Source organism: Mirounga angustirostris, unplaced genomic scaffold (assembly GCF_029215605.1).
Source record: "Mirounga angustirostris isolate CCGP_5_RB_7025 unplaced genomic scaffold, mMirAng1.0.hap1 SCAF_4, whole genome shotgun sequence".
Lineage (NCBI taxonomy): Eukaryota > Metazoa > Chordata > Mammalia > Carnivora > Phocidae > Mirounga > Mirounga angustirostris.
The window spans coordinates 59,847,990-59,868,985 of NW_026991712.1; the positions used below are offsets into that span (position 1 = coordinate 59,847,990).

General features: G+C 39.4%; 1 protein-coding gene across 1 annotated transcript in view; it reads right to left on the reverse strand.

Annotated features, from left to right (window-relative positions):
• The window catches only part of KCNB2 (potassium voltage-gated channel subfamily B member 2), a 400,876-nt gene that overhangs the window by 355,834 nt on the left and 24,046 nt on the right, over window positions 1-20,996 (reverse strand). The window contains exon 2 of the mRNA XM_045896399.3: window positions 16,128-16,810. Within this exon, the coding sequence (XP_045752355.1) occupies window positions 16,128-16,706 (579 nt within the window). The 5' untranslated portion in view covers window positions 16,707-16,810. The remainder of the gene's footprint in view (window positions 1-16,127; window positions 16,811-20,996) is intronic.

Here is a 20,996-nt window from a genome sequence, read left to right on the forward strand (position 1 = left end):
AGTCATTTATCATCCTGTCATATTATATATCTCTGCATGATCCATTGAATAATTTAGGGGAATTGAGATATAGTAATACCTGTCCTTAATCAAGAAAATGATTTTTCAAAATGCTAATCTCAATTTAAAAATCTGATATTTTGATTGTGAGAGAATATTTATTATTTATTTATTTTAAATCTACACGTCAGAAAACAAGTGCTATGCTAAATACCTGTGTCGATCTTAAATTCGGAAAATGTGGTTCTTCATGGAAAACTAGTAATTAAAAAACTATCTTCTGTGCGTAATAATCTTCTAAACACTCCTGAGTTATTATAGCATTTCTAACAATCTTGAGTGTCTTTGAGGTTCAGCATGGAAAATTTTACGGCTGAGACTACATTTACTTTGAATCCAATTTTTCCTGAGCCAGATAATTATTTGCAATCAAACACATTATTGTTAATGCATCATAATGACAAGGGATTTAGAAGGTCAATGATCTGTGTTCAATTTCATACCCTACTAACAGATACTTAGATAAGAAATATGAGCCAGGGACGCCTGGGTGGCTCAGTCGGTTAAGCGTCTGCCTTCAGCTCAGGTCATGATCCCAGGGTCCTGGGATCGAGTCCCGCATCGGGCTCCCTGCTCCGCAGGGAGCCTGCTTCTCCCTCTGCCTCTGCCTCTCTCTCTCTCTCTCTATCTCTCATGAATAAATAAATAAAATCTAAAAAAAAAAAAAAGAAATATGAGCCAATGAACCCAACCGGAAAGCACACAGTGATAGTCTGATCACTTCCCTCTCTCAGGGCAAAGACACTGTTTGTGAACAAGAATAGAGCTATTTATAGCTGCTCAACCTCCAGGCAGTTATATTACTATCAGTGATTAACACAACGGAGACCATCAGGAAAAGAGCAATGAATGCAAATGTTATACTGTAATCAAACTTTGGAATGGTCAGTTCGTTCTTTTTATTTTCATTGTTTTCATCAAGATCCATTTCCCCAAAATAGACTTTTTAAGATTTAAATTTTAATTTGCATTCCTGGTTCCATTTCTAAGGTATCACTATCATGAAAATTTGGACAAATCAATAAGTATCAATTTAATTAGCTACTTTTAAGGAGTTTGGTTCTAAAAATGAGATGAAAGTAACTTGTTACCTGCACATAGACGTTACCTTCATGGTCTAATAAAATTCAAAGTGCAACAGAAGAATACCAGATATTTTGGGGGGAAAAAATCCTCTTGGTAATAGATCAAAATGAATTATTTTGAGGGCACCTAGGTGGCTCAGTTGGTTAAGCAACGGGCTCTTGGTTTCAGCTCAGGTCATGATCTCAGGGTCCTAAGATAGTGCCCTGTGTCGGGCTCTGCCCTCAGCACAGTCTGCTTGTCCCTCTCCCTCTGTTCCTCCCCCCTGCTCATGCTCTCTCTCACTCAAACAAATGAATAAATAAAATATTTTTAAAAAATGAATTATTTTGGGTACCTGGGTGGCTCTTTTAAGCGTCTGCCTTCAGCTCAGGTCATGATCCCGGAGTCCCAGGGAGTCTGCTTCTCCCTTTCCCTCTGCCTCTGCCCCCGCTTATGCTCTCTCTCTCTCACTCTCTCTCTCAAATAAGTAAATAAAATCTTTAAAAAATGAAAATAAAAATGGGTTATTTTGAGTAATAATGGTAATAATAATTACAACACTAATATATAAAATAATCCGGGTGTGCTTATGTACCAGGCATTTAGCTAACTAGCTCATTTAATCCTCACGATAACTGTATTAGGTACAAATGAGTATCCTCTCCACTCTCCACTGAGAATCTGAGGTTCAGAAGGTCACCATTTAGCAGTTTGCAGAGCCAGCCCTCCATCACAAGTTTGTCTTATCCCTGAGGATATGCTCCTCACCACTGTGTTGCCCCATCTCACTAGCAGCTTCCCACCAGCAACAAATGGTTATGGACCCAAATGTCATCCACCTATGACCTTCCTTGGGAATGCAGACTCTCAGGAGGGCACTCAAGCTGGGTCAGCACATGGCCCTCCCTGACCCTTCCAACCCAATTCCTCATACTGACAACTTCCCTAATGTCCCGTACATGCACTGGGCACTCTAATCCCTTTCTTTATCCTAAGTTTATGCTTTCCTCCTCCTTCTCAAAGTATTTTTTTCTATTTCTCCTATTTGGTGTTCTCTCACTTACAAAACTTTCCCTACCTGTTAAAAATTCACATTATTAGATCCCTCCTCTGAAATTCTAAATGTCATACAAAATGGAAGATTACTTAAATTTGTGGTATTAAGAACATTTTCTGATCACTTTATATCTATCAGTTTTGTCTCGCATAAAGTCTTATGAACTCTTTGAAGATTACTTTTCCCCTGGTCAGTGCACAAGTAATTGGAACAGCAGAACTCAAAACATACTTTAACTCGACAGTTTCCTTTTGTGATAAAATCGAAAGAATTAAATTATAGTACCTACTAAAAACTTAAAAACTGAGATATGATAAGGTCAAAAGATTTAACAAATGAAAATGATTTTATTCTTAGCAGCTACCTCATTAAAATTCTTAGAAAACACATATGAAGCTTAGACACTTCTTATATAGAAAGCAGCTCTTCAATTTTTTTTTTTTAAGATTTTATTTATTTGACAGAGAGAGACACAGTGAGAGAGGGAACACAAGCAGGGGGAGTGGGAGAGGGAGAAGCAGGCTTCCTGAGGAGCAGGGAGCCTGATGTGGGGCTCGATCCAGGACCCTGGGATCATGACCTGAGCCGAAGGCAGACGCTTAACGACTGAGCAACCCAGGCGCCCCTAGAAAGTAGCTCTTCAAACAATAATTTTATGAATTATTAAAATAAAATATGTCAAAAATGCTTCCTAAGTAACTGGGAAATTTTAAAAGGGGTTGACGAAGGTTCTTTCTGAAAAACCCACCCAAATGAGAAAACCCAAGTGAGAAAATCCCACCAGTGCAGTCTGAAATATCAGAACAATAGTTGAACATACCTGATGTCCAGGTAGCATGCTGATAGCAAGCAATACTGAGCTTAAAAAAGAACGTCTGATTTTTATTTAGAAACAAACAAACTCAAACTACAAAGTTACCAGAAAATACCTTTTTGGATTACAATAAAAGTCAGTTCCCCTAAGCTGAAACCATTATGATTCTCTTAGCTTTTGTAGTAAAAATAGATTCTTGATCTCCCTTTTTTACATTATGCCATTAAGAATTTATTTTTTCAGACTCTCTTCATATTCCTACAAAAAAGACACCCTTTTGGAGCTCTGTCTTGATTCAAATCTTGGATTTATCCATCTTTGTAACTTTTTCTGAGTAATGGGATAACTCCACTTGGGGCCAAGGTCCTCCAAAGGTTGGATGGTTGAATGTAAAGAAATGATCTATCAATCTTCTAGAGGGTATGGAAGGACTACACACTCCCTGGGGGCCAGATCAAGCCCTTCCCCTGCTCTAATTCATACACAGCCGCCAATTCATACACAGGTTACATTTTACCTATAACAAGAGTTCCCAGAACCTGAAGTTCAAATAAAATGAGCAATCTTAGCAAAGCAAAGCATCTGAAAGCTTGCCTTTCAGCAGCACCTGACGCCTTTCTCTGCATAAACTCTGTGGCATACAGAGCAGCCTACACACTATTCTAGATGGAGAATTTATACAATGTAAAAATGGAAAACCCACATCTATGGCTCTTCGCCTATTTCAAAAACATAAAGCCTTTAAAACGGGTAAGATATCCAGCTTTCTTAACCTGCCTACAACAAACCTAGCATTATTCTGGTATCATCACTGGGATGTGATATTCAACCTCTATCTGTGTTGTTCAGTTTTTACAGAGAAATTAAAATATCATGAAACACTTGGTCCTATTGTTATTTCTACCCTTCGGTGCCATTTGGTGGGGGCAGTTACTACTGAGTGTTTGGTATGTGCCAGGAACTGTGCTAGGTGTCAGTAATTGAAAATGAAGAGACTTGGTCTGATTCCTCAAGGATGACAACCTAGCTGGGGAAATGAGTCTGGCACAAACAGAAACTCTAGATTACAAACATGAGCGAAGAGCTTGGGAAAAGCAGGGGCGGGAGAGTCAGGTGACATCATGGAAGAGGGACATATGAGCTGAGACATAAGAGGACAGAAAAGGGGCCAAGGGCACACTAGGTCAGGAAAGCGTGGTGGCTGCTGAGCCATGAATGTGTTAGCTGTGTGCAGGTATGGCCGCCGCCAGTTTACAGTCGCCCCCTTGCAAATTAAAGAAAGGATGTCCCCTCGGGATGAAGGTAGCCAGGTAAGAGCACCGCTTGTTGAGTGCAGTGAGCAACCTGTCTAGAGCAGATCCCCACCTTCACAAATGGTTAATATTCTGGAATGACTGGAGCATTATGTACGAGGAGTGGCAAGGCACGTGGTTGGATAGGTAGGTCGGGAAGAGTCTTCAGTGCAATGCTCAGGAGTTTGAACTAGACGGCAGGCAATGGGAAATCACTGGGGTTTCTAGTTCAGAAGTAACCCAATCGTGTTTTGAAAGGCAATTCTGCTGGCTACATGGAGAATAGATTAGAACTGGCGGGGAAATGAAGTGAGCAAGTCCAGTTCGCAACATCACCCCAACCCAAGTATGAGGTGGTCAAGGCCTCGCCTACGGCAATGGATCCAGTGCTCCCCAGTGAGGAGAAAAAGAATGGGATAAACCAAGGCAAAAGCAGTTGCAATAGGGACAAAGTATAGATTTGGAGGGAAACGGAAGGCTCAGTGTTGTGATCAGGGTTCCAGATTCCAAAGGGAGAGCAGTTTCATCCACATGCTGAGTTCAAGATGAGGGACACATAGGCTGAAATTTATGATAGCTCGCTGTCCTGCAGGATAGCAAGGGGTACAGTAGTAAGATGACTGTCATTCATAAACCAAAGTCTTCAATGAATATTGGAGAGTGACGGGAATAATGAACAATGATGACAAAGGAATGATAAATGCAACTAGACAGGAAGAATAATTATGGGGAAGCATTGGTAGATGGGATACAAATTCCAATATGCCACTTAGCAAAGGACAAGAGACACAAATTTGGTCTTCCTGGGTTTTAGCCTCTCTAATCTGTATAATGGGATAAATGACGTTTTGCATAGGATTGATATAAAGCGGCAATAGGCAAACTATGGCTCAAGGGCCAAATCTAGCCCAATGCTAAGTTTTATTGGAACCCAGCGATGTTTGTTTACCTGTTGTCTATGGCTGCTTTCACACTACACCAGCAGAGTTGAGTAGCTGTGTCAGAGACTGAAAATATTCACTATCTGACCCTTTACAGAAAATGTTTGCTGACCTCTGTTGTAAAGGGTCAATATGGAAAAACCCCTACGTTCAGTGTATGGCACACGGCCGATGCTCAATATAAATTGTTCCCTTTGTGCTCTTTGAGGAAGGTCACACTAATTATTGAAGAAACAAGAAAAATGTGGCCTTCACTTCATGACTCTGGGCCTGCAGGAAACAAGGTTCGTTTTTTTCCAGGTTGTGAAGGAAGCAGTATTGTTAAAGAGAACTGGTCTCAAAATAAGAAGACAGGTTAAGTGTTGCAAGAACACTCTGAAGCTATCAGGAAGTTACAGCTCTACCTCACAGAGGACTTTGAAAACAGAAGCTAATCTAGCCTTGTAAAAAGCATCTGTTACTGTATCAGGTATCAATTAACCAGTCTCTTCCCCCAGAATTAAATTTCTGCTCAAAACAGAAGGCTCTGGGGATATTGACAACTATTATGAGGGAGTGGAAAGAAAAACCAGCTTAATTTTAACAGCCAGAGCTCATGAATTAAGCGAAGGTACAGGATGGGTAAAGAATCAGATTCTTCCAAACGGAGAGGAAAAGTGCTATTTAGATACTGATTTTAAAGAGTCTAGAAGAAAAAGTCTACCTACTCTTAGACTCTGATGCTTTGGGATAAGAAAAAACAAATGGCCGTTTATAAGTTAAAGACAAAATAAAGTCTGGATTTTTTCAGGTTTATCCACCTTCTCTAATTTGGAAACTTCACTACATTCAATTTCATTGAAATTTAAGTAGGTATCACCTCATGAAATATTTAAAACTGGCTTTAAAAAAGGTGAAATCCAATTGGAGCCTAAGAAATTAAATGGAAAATCAATAGTTGTTCAGGTACAGCATGGTGACTATAGTTAATAATACTCTATTATATATTTGAAAGTTGCTAAGAGAATAGATCTTAGAACTTCTCATCACAAGAAAAAGAGTTTTTTGTAACTATGTATGGTAATGGATATTAACTAGACTTATTGTGGGAATCGTCTTGCAATATATACAAATACCAAATCATTGTGTTGTATATCTGAACTAATGTAATGTTCTATGTCAATTACACCTTAATAAAAAAATAGTAATAAAAAGTTGTTCTAGGAAGTATAACTAAAACATTCCCTGATGAGGAGGGTTCCTGAGGGAACGAGCAGAGCTGTGCATGAAGTGGGAAGTAGGACAGGTTTTGCATTCCTGATAAACAGCAGAGACCTGTCATCTAACCTTCAGACTAGATGTGTGCATCAAAGTGCAGCAGAACAGAAAAAGTTCAGTGCTTTGGCATATGCTGGATAACTTAACAAGGACAGGGAAGCACAGAACCCAAAACAATTTTTTCCTTTAGTATATAACATTTCTTCCCTAAAGCACATACATGTACCTCGTGGGTTGTTAAAATATGCCTATCAAAACAATTTGCTACCCTTTCAGCTACCTCATGTATAATCTATACACAAAACTTTGGGGGAAAAAAGAGTATGATTAGCATTTTATAAACACTCTGTGTAATTTAAAATATTTATAATGGCTCATGAGCTAGAGTTTGAAAAATAAAGACCAGTGCTTAAAAGAGATTTTTGCTTTGAATTTTAGTATTGCTCATAATGCAATTACTTTACTTATATAATACAGTAATTTTCACACCTGCAGAATTCACTTAATAAATATAATAAAATGTGCTAGATTTTTTTTACATAGCAAATATGTAATAGCAAGTTCATATTATGCTAGATTCTAGCCTACTATTTCATATTTTCTTTCATTTCACTTGTAGGTCATTGCATCTGTAGTAGAGCAAATTATCACCTTTGAAAAAACAGGATTGCCTACCAATGTTTTTCTGCCTCTGAACTAAAAGCTGCACCGAAATGAAAAGGTTACTCACCTTAAGGATATTATGTATGCAGGGCTTCCTGCTAGTTTCCCAAAGTGAAAATTTCCATCGTATTAATGAAATACACTTATTTTTCATAGCACAAATATGTTGCTATACTTCATAGATGGTGGCACTGAATTATTTTTCCATCCAACCAAATTCTGGTTGAAACCGTACACTTGGACACCATTGTAAAAGTCAGACAGTTCTAAAATGTTGCCAAAGATAGGTGTAACAGTAAGTTGTAAACTAAAATTTGAATGTTTAGGAGAAAAAAATCTAATTCAAGGAATAAATATAGTTGAGGATTTAATTTAGATGATACCAGCTAAGACAACTGCATTTCAATATCCAAAATTGTACTCTAGGTTTTGTTCATTAGTGATAAAACAATGACTGGAAGCCTGGGAGTTCTTTCACACACGTGCAAATATCCTGAGGTTCATTTCAGTGAAGGATGCCACAACCGGGCAGCCTCCTTCAGAGCTGTGTAGGGGATACTTGGCTGTCCTTGGCAGTGTTGTGGCATCGGCTAGAGAAGCTATTTGAAGTGGCATTCAACACCTGTGGTTGTGTCAGGAGTGACTCAACGAGACATAAGTACAAGCATGAAATCCAGCGTGGCAATGACCTCTAGCACCATGAAACAAAATCCTAGGAGACTAATGAAAATACTTCTTCCTGCTATTTTTAGACTGTTAGAGCACTTTCCATGGACTTCATGCCCGATCAGGTTATCATAAAAGCTGTATTCTGAATAGCTGTCTTACTTGGATGACAAAGTTGCATCTACCCTAAATTACCAAATACAGGTGGAATTTTATTGTATTTTTGTGCAGGTGGATTTTTATAATATAATATGCTCTAATGAAGAGGTGGCAGTGTGTATAAATAAAATGCATCTCTCTCTCTCTCTCTGTCACACACACACACACACACACAGGAACAGACCTAGTTCAGGTACCACTCAGTGAGGGCTGATACTAGCCGGTTCACCCACCTGAGACACACAAACTTCACTACAAACATTAGTTGGATCTATACACTTCAGGTTTCTGTTCTTAGTAATATCCAGAGTTCCTTCACTTAAAGCTTTATAAAAATGTTACGATTTAAGGGGAAAAATACATTTGCTTCATGCATTAGCAAAAGAGTTCATGTAAACACAGATGTAGACACAGCCAAAAGTAAATAATACATAGGTGCAAAATCTGATATGGTTCTGATGTTAGCTTTTAGTGTCTCCTGTAAAGGTTTTGGAGGGATGAGAGCAAATGTCCTCCTCTTCCACTATTTCACCTGTCTCTGTGCCGGTCACTATACTTCTTTGTTCCCAGCTGATTGGTCTATGTCTAGGCTCTTTATTCTAGATTGGTTACATCTGTATATCAAGGCTGACATTGCAATTACAGAGAAGTCTCCATCTCCTCAAGTCCTTCAAAGTTCTGATTGTAAATTATAAAGTCATCATCAACTCCATTCCAGGATATGTGGGGACAGAGTCAGCTGGGTGAAGGGCTGAATGTTGCTGATAGATACAGGAAGTGTAGCTTGTGGAATGTGCCCGCTGTCTTGGCCTGGAGAATCCTTTATCCTTCTCTGATCCACTGCTGAGGTAGGAAAGGTTTTAAAGACCAGGCTATTGGAGGGCAAGAATAATTTCCAGGCTGACTGCTACCTTAAAAATCTCTGTCACTCTTGGAATACCTAAATAGGATACTTTTAATGAGGAATGTGTCCTAAGAGTTTTGCAAAGCTCTACAGTACCATATAATCTCCCCTATAAAATACAGGAACATTTAATAAGAGTTGGTATATGTAACAATGAAGAGAAAAAAACCAAATGGGGTTAGGCTAGTGCTCAGTGGCCAGCTAAGCTCACTCTCTAACAAAGTCAACCAGCTCCAACTAACCAACCTGATATTATACAGCATTCTGATTTATGCCTCATCACATTATAGATTATTGAATGTCATGGAACTCCAGGGTTGTTCTCAAATAGAAGAAAACCACCAATGCTAAATCAATGCCAAAACGAAAAAAATCTATTATAGTCTATGGTTACTTCATGAATTATACATCAGCAGCTGGAGGGTTTTTTCTTCTATGTAATCATGCTTTGGTCAATTTTTATTCCAGTAATTCTTTCAGAATCAACTTTGTTGATCATTTCGAAAGTATCTTTCTTCATTAGAATGGTCAGTTCACAATGATAGAGCTCAGATAAGAACACTTAATCTAAAGTATTAGTCAAACCCTTCTAGAGTCTTCCAAAGTGGAAAGTGTTAAATATTGTGACCATTCCTTCATAATACTTATGCTTACCTAAAATAGTGCAGCATTCAGTTTGTAAAGTCTCTCACTTGAAATAAAGAAAACAAATCTGTTAATAACCAAAGCAGTGTACATGAATTTTCAAAACCAGAATATTTAAATACTGCCAATGTAGTCTGTTTTGTGATAACATTAGATAATGTAGAAAGAACGCCTTGGTTTGGTTTGGTTTTTTTACCTTGAAAATGATAATTACTCATTGAGATTTAAGAGCCAAGCTTGAAAAGAATCTGAAAATCTTACTCTAATATTAATGAAAACCAATGGTTTTTTTCAAAAGAGATGGAAAAAGTTCTTGAAAATTAAGACAGGCCCTCCTCAAATGGAACAAAGAAGCAAAGAGGAAAAGTGTACGATTCTTAGATAATTTATTTTTTTCAAAGATATTCACATGTAAGATAATCATTTATTGTCCAAACTGGGACACTTTTTAAGAGTGAAAGGAGATGCTTTTATTAATTAGCCTCAGACAAAAGGCATTAACCAGGGCATTCTCAGTAAAAGCAGGACCCGTGGCACCCGAGCTAAGAGAATGTGTGATGTGAGCTTTTTATCAATTTCCTTTTCTGTTCTCACCATTCTCTCCCTGATCAAATGAAGTCAAGTAGACAAAAAGGGGTGTAGTTTCAGGGCAGCCTTTTGGGGAAAACAGAGGAGCATGGATCTCAAAATAGGACCACTACAGCTAAGGAATGGAATATTTGAGACATTTTAATCAAAACCCAACATTTTCTATCTTATCTCTTTTATTTTTTTTTTATGTCTAATTTAGTCCAGGCTTTCAACCAGTTAGTCTGCATGAATTATATATTTTAGAAAGAAAAAAAAAAAAAACACATATCTCCAGTGTAAACCTCTATAGACTGGCCAAGTTCTTTTAAGCTATCCCCTGTGAGGACCTCTGAACTCTTATGCCAGGTTATTGGAAGAGAACAAACAACCTCCTCTGTACAGCTGGGTTGTAGAAAGGAAAGCGCAAGAAGAGAAAACAGGAAACAACACAGAAATGACATGATTGGCACACTAATTAGGCCACTGGCAATCCTGGGTAAGAACTGGAAAACTGCACAGGTAGGGAGATTTCCATGTGAGCTCACACTGCATCAGTTTGTTCGGGGGGCCCATTTATGGTTCTAATGGATGATGTTGTTGTTTATCACTAAGAGAGTCATCAGCAAGCTAAACTCAGAGCTATGTACAGGCGGAGTCGTTCACCCGACTGCGTGTGTGCGTGCGTATGCATACACACATAGATGTCGCTGTCCCCCTCCATATGTAAGTTCTCCTTATGCTACTTGGCTTTTATGAAAGACCTACACTAGGACCTGTTTTCACTGTCTGAAAGAAAAATAGGATTTTCACTTCTATGAAATAACTGCTTCCTTGCTTTATGCCATTTCAGCTTACAAAGGATTTCCTAGGAATGCTCTATTTTCAGATAATGGGGGAAACCCATACATGTACATACACACACACACCACACACACACAATATGCGAAAGTTCTGTTCTTGGACTAAAAGGAAATAACTGGTGGCTCTGTTCCAATATACTTCTTTTTTTTTTTCATCCAAAGCATTAGAATAACTGATCCATAAACTAGAAATAGAATGAAAATATTATGCACCCTTTTCCCCTTTATGAGTACACAGGAGTTTTTATTTTATTTGGATTTATTTTTTTTTTCACTACTTCTGTGACTTGAGATGTCCACACTCTAATTCAGTTGGAAGGCAGAGTGTGGTTCTCAAGGAGTTACCACCAATAGGGCAACTCAACAGGCGCCATCCCCTGAGAAACTCTGAACTTTGACCTCTGGCTCTTTCCAGAGAGCTGGAGTCCCAGGGGAAGGCTCTGTGCATCTGCTCCTACAGGCCTCTCTCTTGATCCAACAACGTCTCAGGTCTCCCGAGCCTTCCCATGCTTGCTTTAGGTGTTGTGCTGTGGCAATGGGGACGGTCATGTGGGTGTGTGCAGGCAACGAGCTGGAGGCAGGCCTCCTTTCCACGATCGTATGCATTCTCCATGGGATCAATGTCACTGCCAGTGGGAGAAATTGGTTCTTGTGGGGAAGGGTGAAAAAAATCTCAGATATTACAATAGTCTGTAGCTCTCCAAGCTCCACCCTACCTGACAAAATCTTATTCCTTAGTATTTAGTTTCTCTCTTTAGGGAGAACTTAAATTTAACTTAATTTTTCTCCTTAGGGGGCCATTAATGAAAAAAGATTGAGAAATAATTCTCTAGTCAATCATCTTCCCTTTTCTGAGGGAAGGAGGTAGAAGGAGGGAGGAAGAGAGGGAGGTGGAAAGAGAGGAGGAGGAGAGAATGGGAAAAACATAAGAGGATGAGGGAGGAATCCTTAGGTAAATAAGTGGTAGCTGTGGATACATAGGAAAAGTGGGAAGGGAAGCCGATAAGAAACAGCGCCCCCCCTCCCCCACCCTCCCGCTCCCATCCCCTTCCCCTGACCCTGGATCCTGCCCAACAGGGTTGCTGGGTGGTTCTCACTGTATGGGTTCCGATGAACAGAAATGTCTTTCTGCAGCCCTATACTGTTCTTATCAAATAAGGGCTAAAGTCTAGCTTCCTGATCTGACATTTGAGATGGGCCCATTGGCCGGCACGGTCCCGAACACCATATCCATGTCTGTTCCCCGGGCTGAGGCTTGCCTCAGAAGGCCGAGCCGTTTCCTAACCGGGTTTGCCTGAAGACACAGTTGATGTCCTTTGCTCTTGACCTTCTTCAGATATCTAAAGTGAAGGCACTGTGCAGTACTGAGTCTCTTTCTTTTCAGCTCTCAGGTGGGCCCTGCTCTTTGTTGGTTGTTGTTTCATCACAAAGGCAGACAATACCACATGCCACACACTTTCCTTTAAGGCTTTCAAACACCTCTTAGACTGAAGTGTCTGTAATGCAAAATTTAAAGGCAAACAGCAGTCCCTTTGGGAAAAGGCCAAAGAAAAGGGAGAAGAAATATTTCCAAGCCAGAGGCTGACTAAATTGCCCAGGGCTGGAAGAGGTACAGGATCAAGTCTAATTCCAATTCACTGCCCAGAAAACTGGCAGCCAGTTAAGCCCATCTTCTTCCCTTGCACATTCCTATGAAAGGCATGCCAGAACCAGCAATTCCATCTCATGGTAACCCAGAGCTTTGGGCCAGCCCTCCTCCAGGCCCATTTGGTGGGCCCCACATTCACAGATAGCCTCAAATTGGAACTTTGTACATTATCTCTACCTGAGGGTATACAGACAGTCACCAACTAACAAGACTAAAAGAACCCAAAGTCCATCATACAGATACAAACTCGGGTCACGTTACCAGATCGTACCGCACCATGGAAAACCCTGAAAGAACAATTTCTATTAGCCCTGTTATTATTTTGTGAAAAGTACAATTATAGTTCATGTTATTCTGTGGATGTGTAAAAATGCTAATTTGTGAAATATAGACATTTAAGATATACCACCCATTTAAACTCTGTTTTGGCATTTTTTTCCCAGTTATTTATATACTACAATTTATATACTAGAAGTGACACCAAGAAGCATGTTCTGTAAGAGCCAAATTGTTATTTTTAGGGTCATACCCAAGGACAAAATATAACAGGTCAAGGGGACTTGCAAATTTTTGTGTATCATAGTGGATGCACATAGCCTGGGCTGAACGATTATTACTGAATTGATTACTGAGTATTTATTCCATGTCACTGAATAGATATTTTAACCCATTGTGGAATATTTGATAGAAAAGGTCAAATTTTTCTTTCTATGCTAGGGATTTGGCAGGTAAACTCATAACTTTAAACTTTATTACAGAAATATTCAATAAATTATAAGAGACAGAAAAACCAAAAGGGAAGAAAACAAATAGTTTCAAGGATATGAAATTCCTGTGTAAGCTTAGAGAATATATTTTAAATTCTGGAGAGAAGGGAGTGTTTTTCTACATGTCCACTTTAATGTGTGTTGCCCACATAGAGCATTCTATAGATGTTCAACTGAACTACCCAACTGAATAAGCAATCACTGCAGAGGCAAGGTAAATAGATATTCTCCTCCAAAGATATCTCACCTCCTAAGCAAGTTAGGAAAAACACATAGATTCCAAGCATTCCAACACAAGAGCTTCACAGCATAAGCAGGATCCTGATGTACCCATAACACAAATAGTGAGGGCTAGAGTATCATCCTACTGCAGTTTTAACAAAACAAATTGTTCCTAAGTTGTAAAAATACTATTCACACATGGCACTCACCTCACCAAGAATTATTCCAGAGAAACAACAAGTTATATGATTCGAGAAGAGTATAGGAAAAGGTAGTGATTTATATAAGACATCATACAGAGCTGTTTTTAAAAGGTTCCAAACCTCAGACAAATGAACAATACTTTCACTAAACTACCATACAATCAAATGTAAATAATTTCTATAATATTTCACCGTTCAAACAGAGAGGAAAATGTAGATATTTAAATAAACAAATACAAATCCCTTATGAAAATTTAGTAAAGAATCTACTTAGGTTGGCAAAGATTGGCTTGGCTTGATTAATAATTTGGAAACAAATTTATTATTTATAACTACATTAAAATTTCCAAAACCACTGTCCTTAGCTGCTGGGTATAGTTTGTAGGCAGATATCTTATCTGTACATACATAATTTGAAGTGAGTTTCAATAATCTATCTGATATGCAGGTGTATATGATAGGGTACCGTAATAGGCCATTACCAATGTTACCTTCTTAGAGATGAAGAGACAGTTGCTGCTTCTAAAATTTAGAGATTCAGTGAACTCCCTCATCTGGGAAATCAGGTTATTGACCGTGTTCTATCCTCAACGGAAATGCTTCAGAAAAACAAATGTATAGACCTTAAGATTTTTTCTGTAACAGTACTTAATTTTAGATATGTATTAATAACGCTGTTATAAGCAAATAAGCCATATTAACCTTCACATTTTCCTTGATTTAGCTGCTGAGTTTTGCATATATGCTGACACTCTCTGGAACATTTGATGGAACAATGGCTTAGACCTCAATTGCCTAAAGGTCTGAAAGAGTTCGTTTAGCACCCAAAATACTCCTTTAAACCCAGAGTTTATCTCCTTCATCTTTAAAATCCACTCCATACTTTTAGCAGTGACTCAAACATGTGACCTAACACTTGATACTACAATGAGCAGTGACCTTTCTTAACCCAAACCCACAAGTGTAGCACATTTCTTTCTTTCTTCTGGATAAGAGAAAAGTAAACAAATTATTCATAACTTCAAAAAGACCTAGTTGAAATCTTTCCATCTGCTACAAGATGTGCATTTCCTCATTAGGTACAACAGAGATATACTTTATTTCACTGACTTCCATGTTCTGGCCGGAAAGTGAAATGCCTTTAGAAATCACCAAATATGCAAATATGCAATATGCAATATGCAAAACTAGGCATATTAAACAGGGCAGAAGCAGTTTTACGACCGTCTGCCTTCAGCTGATTGTTTACATAATTTACATGTTGTAAATTATCATATACGACCTTAATTTCCAGTCAAAAGGCACATATGGTCTATTGCATTGCTATCATCTTTACTGTTTTTAAGAAAGAACCACTGAAAAACTTCGAAGCAATTTAAAGAATTCATATGATGACCCGTTTTTCTGCTATTTTTCTTTTCTCTATTCCATATTCCATTTTCATCTAACATGCACAAAATACCATTACTGTGCCTCGGCAGCTCAAGATGACTCTTGACACTGTATTCATAATTCATATTGCAATACAGAACTAAATATATGGGACGAAAATCAGTTTGCGCTAACCCTCAAAGCTCTAAGTAAAATTAGATAAACAGAATCATGCTGTTGAATTAAATGCTGTAATTCGTGGCAAAACAAACTTACTCTCTGAGATTGAGATGCATGTGGGCACAGTGGAAACATGAGTTTGCCTTCATCCTAAGCAACCACGATGAACTCTGAGGTAGGGTAATTCGTCAGTTGTGGGAAAAAAATGATACACCAAGACTCCAGAAACATCATTGCCAGAGTAGACCTCACAAGGGAGGTAAATGGATGCATTGTGGACGTGGACTGCTCCTGACACAGCTTAAGGAGATGGCCCTTTTCTCAGGCGTGGGGTCCCACAGCTCTCTGAGCTCCGCGGGGCCACACTCTCTCTTTCCCTGCTCCTCGAGAGAACCAGGCCACGAGGCACCGCCTGCACCCTCAATGACAGCACCTCGCCTGTATCCAGGAAGGCGCATAGGCCCCAACCTTCCGCAGGACTCCATGTGGGATGGAGCCCGGCTAGTGCTCTCCGCAAACTCCAGCCACCGACCCCATGTGGCGCCATGGCCACCAGAACCCTTCCAGACTCTGCTGCCCAGGCCTGTTCTGACCCTATAATGATAAAGGAAGAATAACTCTATGTGACTACATCCGCTTCTGGAAAGTTTCTCCCCGAGCAGCCACATTTTGCTCTCTTACCAAACCATCTCAAAAGAGGACAGTGACGCTGGCTGGAAGGCAGGCAACACCTTTTCTGACCACACACACGCGCACAGGAAAGCAACACTCCGCTTTTCATACCTTTGCAGCTACCGACGAGTTAGGTTTCTCCAGCAAGTCCCAGAGCTTCTTCCGTTTCTCCGGGCAGCAGGTGTTATCGAACTCTTCCCCCTCCCGCTCGCGCATCGTCTCGGCCTCCCGCCTCAGTTCTTCGTTCATCTGCTCCTTCTTCTGATGATACCTGGCTTGGCAGCAGGACTCCAGGTAGATCTCGTCAATCCCCCAGTAATCAAGCTCTTGCCCAAAAGAGAGAGCGCACATTTCTTCCATCATATGGAGTTTCCCCGTCCGGTAGAAATTTAAAATGGAAGTGAAGGCCCCCGGGTGCCGGTCGAAGAAATACTCGTTGTCGCTGAGGTTGTAGTCGTCACAGACCTCCAGGAGGCTCTCGTGCGTGTTGCAGTCCCGGAGCTTCCCCAAGCGTGTCCGGGGCAGCCGGTCCAACGTTCTCCACAGGACTTCGTGGTTGAGGCCCCCCACGTTGATTTTAACCCTCCGCGAGCACGTCTTGCTCCTAATGATGTCCACGGGTTCTGGTGGGAGGGAGAGTGTCGACCTTGAAGTCTTCCTGTTTAAGCCAGGGGGGACCTTTTCTGCCATTTTGAACTGGACAAAGCCGCAGAGCCAGGCTCCTCGAAAGAACGAGCTGTGGGAGGGTCAGCTGAAGCGATCTCCCTCTGAGGCAGGCATTTCCACCGACACAACTGGAAAAAAAGCAACAACGATCACGGGTTACTTCTACTTTCCCAAAGCATTTCCTACTCTTTGGGATCGCTTTTGTTGTTCACTGAACCAGGGGGCCTAATATTAATTACTGTGTATTAATGGAGATAGGAATCTTTGCCTCAAGATACGAGAAAAGAGAAAAAGGCAATACAATGTACTACACACAGAAGAGGTTGTGTATTCAATGTTATACATCTAGAAGGTGGTAACTCCCAGATTCATCACCAGGGACCACTTTCTCAAGCTCTAGACTAACATATCTAATGTGTTGATCAGCTCATCCTAGATGAACCACAGACACCTTACACTAACCTGACCACACCTCCAACCTGCCCAGCCAGTTCCTGTTCTTTTCTCCATTTCAGATTTCTGGCCCTCCACATCCCCACAGCCAGCCACACAAGCTAAAACTGAGAAATCCCGATCCATCTGTCTACATCCAGTTAAGAACCAGGTCTTAACCAACTGTACCTTCTAAACATTGCTTAAGTGCTCCACCACCATGACCCAGTCCCTGTTACCCTTGAACCATGATTTTGGTTCAAACCCTCAGCATCTCTTGCCTACATTTCTACAACAGCCTCTTAAACTGGATCCCAAACTCTGGTGTTGTCAACCTAAAAACCATTCTCCACACAGCTACTAGAATGATCGGCTAAGAAACAAAATTGGCCCTTTCCATGCTTTAAATCCTACAAAGATCCATAATTACTGGCAGTATAAAGTCCAGTTAGCCTTATTAGGTCTGGCCTACCCCTCCACTCTCACCTCTCATCCTCCATCATCACTATATTCCAGCAACCCCAGACTACACACATCCTTCTGTCTCAAGTTTCTGGAGCTTTCTTCATGCTGTGTCCTGGAAGGGCCTCTGCCTTTCCCATTTCCTTTTGACTAACTGCTGCTTGCTCTTCAAGACTCATCTCAGACATCAATCACATCCTCCAGAAAGCCCTCCATGACATTCCTCCTCTAGGATCATGAAACCTCTGTGAATGTCACTTCTGTTTCATCATACCACTGCAATAACACTCTTCCCACAGGACGCTGGGAGCTCTTAAAGATAAAGACTGTCTTGTCTGTTGTATCCTTATTGTTGAGAACAGTGCTTATAGATTGTGAGAGTTTAATAAATGTTAAATAATGAATCAATTCTTCGTTTTCCACAAAACAGCGGATAAAGATCTAATAGGGCTAATGCATATGGCCAGAAAAATGCATAAATGGGGTTATTTGAATGACTTGCCTAAAATGCATCTATGTTTACATGTTACACATATATATGTTTGTGTGTACATAGTATATGTCAGAATGTGTGTGTGTGTGTGTGTGTGTGTGTTCATGTTTGTATTCTTTTGCTCCACAGCTCTTTCTTCCTGGGTACTAAATCTTTAAGACATACTGCTCTAGTATTCCCTCTTGCTGATCTATTATTTTGATCTTCAGCAGCAAGGATCTTCTTATTTGATCTTACCCTATAGTGTTTTTGCAGAAAATCATGGAGCTTCAAGCAATACATCCAAAACACCACTTTTAATGTACAACACCATGTTTCATAGCCTCTTAGATTTAAGAGGTCCTTATAGAACTCTCTTAAGATACACACCAATGTCTGCATGTCTCTGATTTCTCCACTCCTATAAGTTAAATTTATTTCTCCATCTGGAAGTCAAGTATCCTCTCAAATTAAAATAAGTCATATTTATGAAAAAAGTAGATGGACTATATAAGAAATGTTTCATATATGGCCCATAAATATACTGGAATTGAGAGTTTTTTTCAACCACATAGTGACAGAAATATGTTAAGTAAATACATACACACTGTCATCACAGATGACAAAAATACCTATTTTTACAAAAATAAAGAAGAGCCACAATGATTGGGTAAATAACTTAAATTCTCTGAGCTTCAATTTCTTACTCTACAAAATGAGGATAACAGTATCTACAGTATCACAGGCAGTATTATGATGATTCAATGAGATAGTTTATGTGAAGTGTTCGCTGCAGGGAGGTATATCTGAACAGAATAAGAAAATTTATATTTCTCATTTTAAGTTTGCTTTCCGGTCACTGAAAGAGAACTGAGATTAAAAGCTACACTAGTGTCTATTAAGTAAATGCTAGCATTTAAATTGTTTCCTTATTCATACGTTCTGTCTTCTCCAGTAAATTATAAGTCTGTGAGGCCAGGAACTATTGGTCACACTTTTCTGTACCTGCACTGTACCTACACATAACAGGCACCTACAGCATGTATCTTGGATGCCCTTGATGCCCATGTCCAATTTTTGTATTCAGGTGATAAGGGAATATGTATATATACACACACACAAAATTGAGCAACAATATTAGGATCAGGGAAAACAACTAAAAATATTAGAGATGGAGCAGTTCCAGTAGCAAATCTGACTGCTTGTTCTCCATTAAATAACTTGGTTGTAGACTCAACGACATCTCAGCAACCCATATAGATCATGTGAACAGTCCACATGAATAATAAACAAAGGCTAATCCATTTTTAATTTGGCTACAAAAAAACATAAAATGAATTTATTCTTTCTGGAATATCATGTCTTATACTAATGTGAAAAAGATGAACAGTTTTTGAACTGACTAGAATATCAGATTAGAGGTTTTCTGGAACGAGGGAGAACAGACTCCAACACTGATACAAACATCTCTTGTTCCAGTGCAAGGGCTTAGTGTGATTTGCTTTCTTGTAAAAGTCATTATTAAAAGCACAAATGCTATGTCATAGTCACCATTTGTCTCAGATAATTTCGCAGATGATTTACAGTGAATTTTCCTTTTTGTAGGTTGTGTGTCTCAAGTGAAGAGAAGTCATAAGATTTAAATTTCACAATATCTCTTTTACTGATCAAAAACTTCCTATTATAGGAAATCTAGTGTTGACTGCAAATCTCAGAATAAAAGACAGCTGAAATTCAATGTCCTGTCTTCAAAGCAGGGGTAAAGAAACTTAGGATGAGAGAATGTGACCTATTGATTTGATTTTCTTAAGACTTAAAGATGGTCTGCTCTGATTACTGTTACTGTGGTTAAAAGTTTGTATTTTCCCTTGGCAGAACATTCTGCTTATTATCTGATAAGGAGTACAGGCTCAAAGGCCTAAGTTCTCAAGCAGTTGAAGAGCTGTGAATAGTGGTGAGAGAGTTCATCAGGCATTCAGAATAATCGTGGAAAACAAATGGTCATTATTTATTTTTTCTTCATTGGCTATTGGCCAAACAGATAATAAATAAAGAAAGGTCAAGAGACATAGAGGATAGATCCAGAAGTTCCAACATCCGTTTGATAGGAATTCCAGAAAAAGATAATAAAGAGAATGGAGCAGAGGAAATAATTAAGGAAATCATTGAAGAAAACTTTCCAGAGCTAAAGGATTCAAGTCTTGAGGTTGTCAGTGCTTATCGAATACCTAGTTAGATGAGAAGAGACTCACTCCTAGACACATCTTGGTGAAATTTGGGAATTCCAGTAATAAAGAAAAAATCCTAAAGGCTTCCAGAAAAAGAGAAGTAACCTACAGAGGAACAAGAATCAGACTGACCACAGACTTAACATTAGATACTCTAGATGCTAGAAGTCAGTGCAGCAATGTCATAAAAGTTCTGCAGGTAAAAGGCTTTACACCTAGAATCCTATGCCCAGACAAATTGGCATTTGATTTTGAAGGTTAAACAAAGACATTTTTTGATACCGCAAATGCACAAAGTTTATTTCTTGCATACCCTCTTTGAAAGAATTACTGGAGGATATACTTTAGCAATCTAGGATGACTATAAACATGTACACACAATATATATTACCTTCCTCCCACAGCAAGAGTCAAAAAGGAAAACGAAATTAAAATGCCACATTTCTACCCAGGAGGATGGACTGTGAACAGTATACTTGGGGAGTAGGGGAAAGGAAGGTTACAGATACTACTTAGATGTTGGTGAAGTTAAAGTGTGTGTTAAAATTAGTGTTAATCATTGTAGCTTGTGCAAGAGTAGGCTTTCTAAACTACTGGGGAGAGGGAGGGAATCTGTCAATGTAACCATAGGGAGAGGTGGGTGAAAATAATAGAAAAACACAGGAAAAAAGATGGCAGGATAACTTAAATAGGGAAAATATGCAAAAGTTGAAATTTTGT